At 35.6% G+C, this 8,930-nt stretch overlaps 1 protein-coding gene across 1 annotated transcript in view; it reads right to left on the bottom strand.

The window, feature by feature from the left end:
• Positions 1-2,593: 2,593 nt before the first annotated feature.
• Positions 2,594-8,930, bottom strand: part of SH3YL1 (SH3 and SYLF domain containing 1) — a gene marked incomplete at its 5' end in the record, with an annotated part of 46,827 nt that continues 40,490 nt past the window's right edge. Inside the window, one exon of the mRNA XM_086869220.1 lies at positions 2,594-3,195. Within this exon, the coding sequence (XP_086725346.1) occupies positions 2,990-3,195 (206 nt within the window). The remainder of the gene's footprint in view (positions 3,196-8,930) is intronic.

The following is an 8,930-nucleotide window of genomic DNA, read 5'->3' as shown; positions in this document are numbered from 1 at the left end:
AACTGAGCTGCCATATATAAATATAATCACAAAATAAATATGGGAAGTACCTGTACTGTATATATAGAAATTACTGTTTTGTCATTAACTGTGTTTCAACAATAAAACAGTTATTTTATATGCTGAAGGTAACTGCTTATAAAAGCAGAACGATGAATTGAACCTGCACAACACACAGGAATCTGTAATCTCTATATCTTTTGCCAAATATCATCTTGAGGGAATCCCATGGCTCCATAACTCATTTCTTCTCTTCCAGTACAGAGTACCACTGATTTGGTGTGGCAGACATCCCCCAACCCCCACTAACAGATGGATACCAGGCACCTCATAACTCATGATATACTTTGTGCCACAGCACCATCTTCTTCATATCTTTCTTCTGGATCTCATCAGGCATCCTGTAGGAACACACACATGGATTTTCATTGATGGAAAACCTCTCTTACCAGAGCATGTGTCTTATAGGTGACTGTGTATCTCTAGGTTTTTGTTCCTAGACCTGCTGCAGAGAACCTGACATTCAACTGCTGTTCCTTACAGAACAGTAAACTTAGTTTACTGAAATGTGCAGACTGCCTTTTACTGTAAAGTGTTTTTACTGCAAAGGCAGTTTTGGAATTAGCCTAAGCCCACTGATCTGAACTGATACAACCTGTGTCAATGACATTTGGAATCAGGCAGTTGAGTTCTGTAGTGCTTCAGGGTTTGTTTTTGACAACCAATGATTTTTCTTGCATTAGGCTAATTTGCTGAATCTTCTCTTTCCTATATTACATTTAAATGAAGTAAGACACATTCCAGTCATAAGATATCCTTTCCATTTAATACTTCCCTCTCAAAATGCAGCTTGAATTTAGTAATTAATCGTTAATATCCTGCAGAGTCTACAGACTATCCTGAATCCTGAGATTAGAAAATCCTCATTTTTCCCTAAACTCAGCTAAGACAATCCAAGAAACTGAATTTACATAAACAATAAAAAGATTTTACTGTGCAAGTTCATAAATTCTGACAGTTTCATAGAAGAAGACACTTGAGATGACTTAAGAAGCTTTAACAACTCCACATAAAGGCAAGTACACTGGCTGAAAAAGCAGCCAGCATTCTGGAAATAAGTAATGAAGTATTACAGCAGAATTCTGCTAGTGCATGCTTCAGCTTATAGTGTATCACTAAAGTGCAGCAATGGGATATCATAAATGCAGGAGTTATTCTTTGTGACTATGTGACAATATCTAGCTTCTGGGACTATCACACTATTATAAATCCTGTTCACTGAGTCCTGATAGTGGCTTATTTGGTGTTTTCTGGCTTAAGAAGCAATTGATGCAGTCTGTCAAAGATAGGTAAACACAGAACCTACTTTCTCACCTCAAACTGGTAACTCTTTCCCACTGGCTGGAAATACTCACTAAAAAACATTTGCAAGAAGTATGGATCTCTTTGGTGGCAGTATTTATTTGAAGACAGATTGTCTAAATCATGAGACAAAGCATATGAAGAATTTTCACTGAAAGGTTGTAAATGCATTTGACTATGGTTTCAGTCTCTTCTGTCTCAGTTCAACTTTATCAAATGTATTTTGGCCCAGTCTGACAAAAAGAAATGTTTGCAGAACTGAATAACTTCCTGATGTTAAGTCTTCATCTACACTAGGCTTAGCCTTACCATTCTGATGGTACAACTTAAAGCTGAAGATTACCTGATAGATTAATAGAGCATAACAGATCAACTATAACTTGGTTGCTGGAAAGATCACACATACTAAATTTCTGGCCCTCATAGAAGAAACAAAGACTTAATACATTTTAAATTGGGGAAAAGCTGAGACTTATGAAGCATAATTATCATCTTGTCATTAACTCTCTATAAGAGGCATATCCAGCATATTCAGCATTGAGAAGGGAACTGAACTGGTTCTAAAAAACCCGAAGTCTCATTCTGACCTCTGCTCTGATTCGTCACATCAACTTTAAAGGTAGCATCTTTATCTGCAAAATGAAGTTGATTGAATATACTCAAAATTAAGTTAAAATCTGAGAATGATAGTGCTATACATTACTATCACATCTATCCTACATAAATATCTTCTCTATCTTACTATTATAAATCTGTAGTTTACTTTATATTGCTCTTTTCTTAAAGATTCAAAAAGTTTTAAATGGGAAGAAGCAGGAAGAATTCAAGCTCATTTGTGAACCAGAAATTTCTCTGTCTTGTAGATAGAGAGAACAAGTTCCTACAGGAATCAAGGATAAGCCTATATGCTTTCTGAGGGATTATTCATGCATTTTACTACACAAATTTTCAGAAGTGCTTAAATTCTCCAAAGGTGAGGGCAATATAAGACAAGATATCAGAGAAGCTGAACTGCTTAACTGTCAAAGTTGTTTTAAAAAAGATCTTTGTATGCCTAACAATAAGAAACATTACAGACCAGACCTAAAGTAGTTATTAAAAAACCGCAGTATCTACTGATTTTTTTAAAAAAAAATATTTTTTTTTCCTAAATAAAGTATGAATGCACTTTTATCTGCCATACCTGTGAAAAAAAGTATTTACTAAGTAAAGAACTCTGACTCAGACATGGTTTGAAGCAAATTTAAGAGCATTTATTAAAGAAATGACCATAAATTACAATTTAATAGAAATTAAACATTTTTTTCAACATATCTTATTCTAAACTGTTTCCAATTTTTCCCTCATGTAAAAAATTAATCCATATATCATGACAGAATTGAAAATATACACAAATTGGGTAACTTTTTACAGGGCAATTTGCTCAAAAATAAAACTCTCATAAATTGACTATCACCTGCTGTTTACTTAGGAAATAAATTTAGGGAAAGTTATGGTCATTCAAAGCATTTAATTTTGTTATTAGAATAGTATTGATCAAAAATATTATTTTAATAAAATTGGAAAAGTTAAAATATATTTTTCAGTGTAAATATATTACTGCCCCAACATTTTATTCTGTACAAATTTAGTTGTTACTTATAGCAACATAATTGGCTGGAAAGATGCCAGTTTTTCCTCCTATTCTTCCTTCCCACCAATCAAATTGGGAATTTGTTTTAGTTGTCACTGTGATTTTGTCTCCAGCTTTGAAAGTCAAGTCACCTGGCTGTTGTCCTTCAAATGAATAAAGTGCTGTAACTTCTACTGGATCACTCGAAGAGTTATCTGAAACTAAAGAAATTAAATAAAAAGGAAATTACTTAAAGGAAATTACTAGTGTCAGCACATACATTAAGTTCTTAAATAGAATATTCTTAAATTACAGTAGAAAGGGGTGAAAAAGACACTAAAATAATCTATATGAACATATAAACCACTAATGAAAAATCCCTTCCATTTCCACTATAATCTTAGGTAAGTGAAATTTGAATTTCAGCCTATCAGTATAATAACATAATATTCTATACAAAGTAAAGAGCAGCCAATTTTCTGTATGCCTCTTATGGTCAGAGACAGTGGGAACAGAAATGGTGCACTGAGGAAAGCATGAACATTTCTTGAATGACTGCTATTAGAGCCACTGTTCAGGTTTGAGTTTTGGTTTGTGTTCTCTGTGACACCTTCTTCACGGAAACGGCAAAACTCAAAGGAGAAAATTTGATTTTTTAATCAAAATTCAGGATATAGGACAGCAAAATACAAAATATCCACAGCACTTCCCTTCTTGTTCCATGGGTTATGCAGTGCCTGGGATTTCGGTGTATCTCAGACATTAAACAGAACTCATAAAATGTGCCAGTGGAAAAAACTGATTATGGTCTGATGCACCAGAAGTGACTTGGTTTGTAAAGCAGTATTTTCAACCACATATACAAATGACTTTCATTCTCTTTACACCAGTCTCTTACATAACTCTTTCATTCTGGGGTTGGAATCATGCTATGAGTCTTCTAAAGTAGTTTTAAAACTATCAAAATCTTGGATACTATTATCCGTCCTGCATGCCTACAGAAAAGTTTAACCAATATTTATTATTTAGCCAGTTTTTATTACCACTGGACTTTTAATCTGAGTATCTTCAGTTTAACAATAATTATGTTTTCTCTTAATTCCTTGTACTGTCTGAGCTATAGGATGTAGTTGCATTAAATTAATGTTGATTTAGAAAACAGTTAAATTCCTCACATGAGTGAACCTCACAGTGAAAAATGGAAGGTGCAATGGAAGATTAGTTAAGAGGAAATAATTACACAGTCAGGTAGATTTCAGGATGTATTGCTCATTTGGACATGATGGCTGCCTAAATGCTCAAGCGTTCTAGATTAAAGGCTTTTAAAATTAGCTGCACCTGCTTGCTGTCAAAATTGTTGCAAAAGGGGAAACCCAACCTCTCACTAATCTATACATTGCAAGCAGACAGCTAGAAAGTGTGGTGAGAGAAGCATTGATACAAGGTTTTTTGTTTGTGTTTTTGGTTTTTTTGTTGTTGGGGTTTTTTGGGGTTTTTTTGGTGTTTTATTTTTTGCAGTCTGTCTTTGGAAACTGATACCCACAGATTTTTTTCTTCTGGTTGCTTTTATCATTTCAAAAGAAAGAGGAAAAATTCCTTTCCCTAAGGCTCACAAAACACAAACTGTAACCAAAGAGGACAATGAGAAGAACAATGGACTACAAATGTATGCATAAAGACCTCAGGGGTTTTTTTCCCAGCATCTGTCAATACGTATGTTTTACAGGTTAGTGCTTTCTCTTCATGATCTGCATTTTTGGCAATTATCAAAGACTAATAGAAAATTATTTGGCCATGAGGTGGGAGAGATTTGATTGCAGAGAAGTCAAATGCCATCTTTCTTGATCACACAATACCTCTCACCTGTTATCTATAGTTATGATCTAAAATCATACAAATCTATTTCTTTTACTGTGAAAATAAAACCAAATTTATCAGGTCCATATTTCCACCAGTTACTCTTACCAAAAAAGCAGCATTGCAGCTTTTCCAAATAGCTTTTACTGTCTCATCTGAAACCCTGACAGACTGAATATTGAGCAATTACATGATTTCCCTCCAAGAATCCAAGCACTTGTTGCAGTTGGGATGGTATGAAGTGCTCTCATGCACAGTGTTGGTTTGAGGCTAGATTTTTTTGATTGAGGAAATCATAGAAAAACCCACAGAAGTAAAACATTTTTACTTCTAGCATTAACTGAAGAATAGTCCTAAAATACTGTGGCCCAGGACACTTTAGATGCCATGGAATGGAAACAGTTATGACTCAGTTCCATATAAAAAGGAAGAAGGGGTGTGCTTTACCCCTATGCCACATTCAGCCAGCACACATAGGTAAAATATATTTATATGTTACAGTGAAGGCAAAAAACTCCTATGTTTTCAGTTCTTAAACCTATGTGTTTCCATCATGTAAATGAATAATCACTCAAATAGAATTGGAGTTACTATGTATTTAAAACTGCCTAAAATATATATGGACAAAGTAGATACTTGAGAGAGCTAAAGAAAAGAGTGAAAGTGGTAAAAGTGATGTGGGAGCAGGTTCTTTTCATTACATTCAAAAGAAGAGGTGTCAAGACCACTATGATATACTGGACTCCCAGCAATGGTAAGTAACTAATAGTTACCACCTCCATGGCTGAACCTGCATTAAGACTATAATTCCTCTTATACAAACTGCTGAGTATTCTGAAATTGGCTCTGTAAAAGTAGGAAGAAAAATGAAACACAACACAAATTAAAGCATGAAAAGGTGGAAAAAAGACCCATATGTGAGATATCAAAGGGTAGGAATGTATTCATTGCACCACAAACATGCCTCCAATTATTGTTTTCTCTGTCATATGAACAAAATTGTTTTATGTGTTTCCCTTCCCATTTTTTGTCCCTACACACGTGCATTTTTCCAAACATACAGAAAACTCAAAGCAGTACAGCTGAATATGAACGTTCAGTTCTGTGTCCTTGTCCCATTTGCTATGTGCAATCATTTAAAAGCATTTTTCAGCTTTATTCCTGTCAGCTCTTCCACAGCCATTTCCACTTAATTTTCCCTAGCTCACTTTTCCCATACTATCATTTAATTTAATTTCATTTCCCATAAAGTTTCCAATTTCTCTCCTTTAATTCTGTAGTTTTGTACCACAATGCAGACAGAATGCATATATCTTGCCTGCAAAGTTCAGCATCCCATGCTTCATATCTATATGTATCATCCTAACAGAGAGGTACCTTAAATGAATGCACTGTTAAGAAATCTTACATAGAAACCACATGGATTATAAGGAAGATGTATTTTGTGTTCTCGTTTCCCAATTTCAGTTTTACATAGAAGGGTTTTAAATAAAATTGTTATATTCCACATGAAAATTGCTGAATGCATATACAGAAACGACATTTGCAGCTCACACAAGATGGTGCTACAGTGCTACATACAGCATATGATACTAAAATCATTGAGATTCATGAGTATGCACACTGCAAGAAAAACAAACTACATTGTGGAAAATCCTTATTTGTTATTGCTATTTCAATACACACTGTGGTCAAAACAGAAATACAGAAATTTTGATTGAAGACAAGCAAAGTAGCCATTGATTGAAGACAAATTAGTACAGTAGCCAGCATATATATTCAATGCTCCTGCATACACAGGTGTGGCATGTGCTTGATGACAAACTACTCTTACCACAATTTCCTTCCATTTTATTCATCTTTACATACCATAATGATTTGAAAATTTTGTGAAGGACCACTGCTACAGATAAAAGACTTTGTGGGGTATAAACTAGAGTGAATTTATGGCCTCCTGGGTGTGCTATAATACAGCACCATAGTGAAAGAGCAATAAAACCATTTTTAATTATGGCACATTTATCTCATAATAAAAGCATTTTCTATAAAGTTGCTGTAGAACAGATACACTGTCTACACCTCTGTGACTCAGTTAAGAGTGCCAGCCTTTGGCTCCAAGGGCAGCTGGCACAGACTGGCCACACATACCAGTAAACACTGACCAGAGAGGTGAGCCACATGCAAACTGCCTACTGGTTCCTATATTGGAGTAACAACTAAATCACATCTCAGAATTACCTGGGAAAGTGAAAGGTGATAATAATGCCAAGGCATTTTCTAACAACACAACCATATAAGTAAATGAGTTACAGTACTTGGGCCCATGCCTTCACACTGTTTAATTTACTAGTAGATACAGTAGCCATTAGTTTCATATTCCAATGTGAGCTTATAAAATATTAGTAAAGCCATAGGCTGTTCCTAAGATTGGTTTTAAGAGAAGAACAGACATTTGTAATAATTTTGGCTTGAGCTTATGATACTTTCAAAACACAGATCTAGATTGGAACACAGTATAGTTGGAACACAGTTCAGCTGCAGGCCCCAAACTTAATTTTACTAGCATAGATGCATATATCCCCCAGCCATCAAATGCCTGATGCTGAACATCTTGCAGAAGATGTGCTGCTTTTGGCCGTGGACACAGGAATAAAACCAAAAGAAGTTTCATGTACTTGAGGTTAGTGGTGAGATTGCTAAGCATCCACTTTGCAAATTTCGGTAATTGTCAGTAATTTGAGAGCTAGCATGATTTTGTGGGTCATCTGTGCACTGACGTAATGGTTTGATACCAAATGGCAACTAAGTGCCACACACACCTCACTCTCTGTCCCCTCAGTGGGATGTGAAAGAGAACTGGGGGAGCTGCAGGGCTAAAAGTAAGAAAACTCATGGACTCATGGGTTGAGATAAGAACATGAAAACAATTTAAATAAAATAATTTTTTTTTAAAAAAAAATGTAATGAAAAGAAAAAATAACAAGGAGAGAGATAAATAAAACTCAAGAATAGTAGGCAATACATTTGTATTTGTATTTGTATTGAACAGCAATTTCTCACCACCAACTACATGATGCTCAGCCTGCTCCCAAGCAGTGGCCCTCCAGGCAACTTTCCCCCAGGTTTATATACTGAGCATGACCCTGTGGGATATCTCTTTTCCCAGTTGGGGTCAGCTGTCCAAGCTGTAATAGAATGCTCACTGCTTAAATGGAGACCTGGCAAACTAAGCAACCACATGGACCCTGTTTGTGCAGAAGTAAGATAAAACCAACAAACAGAACAAATGATGGAAAACAGCTAACAGATTAGGCAGATGCAAAAATCTGTGCTTTTGAAAACAAACATATCAAGTATCAGAAAGGTTTAGTATACTAGTACACTGTTCAGAGGCATTGAAAGGATCAGGTATTGCTCATAAGTTTAGTATGAGAGATGCAACTAACAGTGAACAGATAAATATTAGTTCTTTACCCATTATGGGCTTTTGTTTGGAAAGGGTTAGTATTGAGTTTATAATCAGAATTCAGGAAAGAATACAAAGTAGGTTAAAGAACTAGGTCAATTACTGGGCCCATTGCAAATCAGAGTAAAAAATGAAAATTGGTGCCTTGTTCAACAATGAAGATTTAACAGGAAATTTTAATGCCAATCTTAGAAAATGGTCTGGACTACACCACCTGCTAGGATACCTCTGTGAATGTAAATACTGTGTGTATACATTTACTGGTTACACTAAAATGCCTGAAGGATGTTTGCCCCAAATGATCATATTAAAAAGAAAGACTATTATCGGGCCCCAACCAAACTTGTCAAAGAAGAAGACAACAATTAATTCAACAGCTATAGATGAGCCTATGCAAAGCAGGAAAACTGTATCCTAGGTGGCATTAGGCAAAGTATTCACAACAGGTCAAGGGAGGTGATCTCCTTCACTCAGCACTGGCGTGGCCGCACCTGGAGTGCAGCCCAGTTCTGAGCTTCTCAGTACAAGAGAAACATGGACATTCAGGAGACAATCCAGAAAAGGGCCTTTTTTAATACTGGGTCCTTGCAGGTCAAGTGAAGGACAGAAGAGAAAAAACAGTCTTATGGCTTA

Source organism: Cyanistes caeruleus, chromosome 2 (genome assembly GCF_971803275.1).
Source record: "Cyanistes caeruleus chromosome 2, bCyaCae1.hap1.1, whole genome shotgun sequence".
In the NCBI taxonomy this organism is placed as follows: Eukaryota; Metazoa; Chordata; class Aves; order Passeriformes; family Paridae; genus Cyanistes; species Cyanistes caeruleus.
This window is presented reverse-complemented; position numbering and strand designations above follow the sequence as displayed.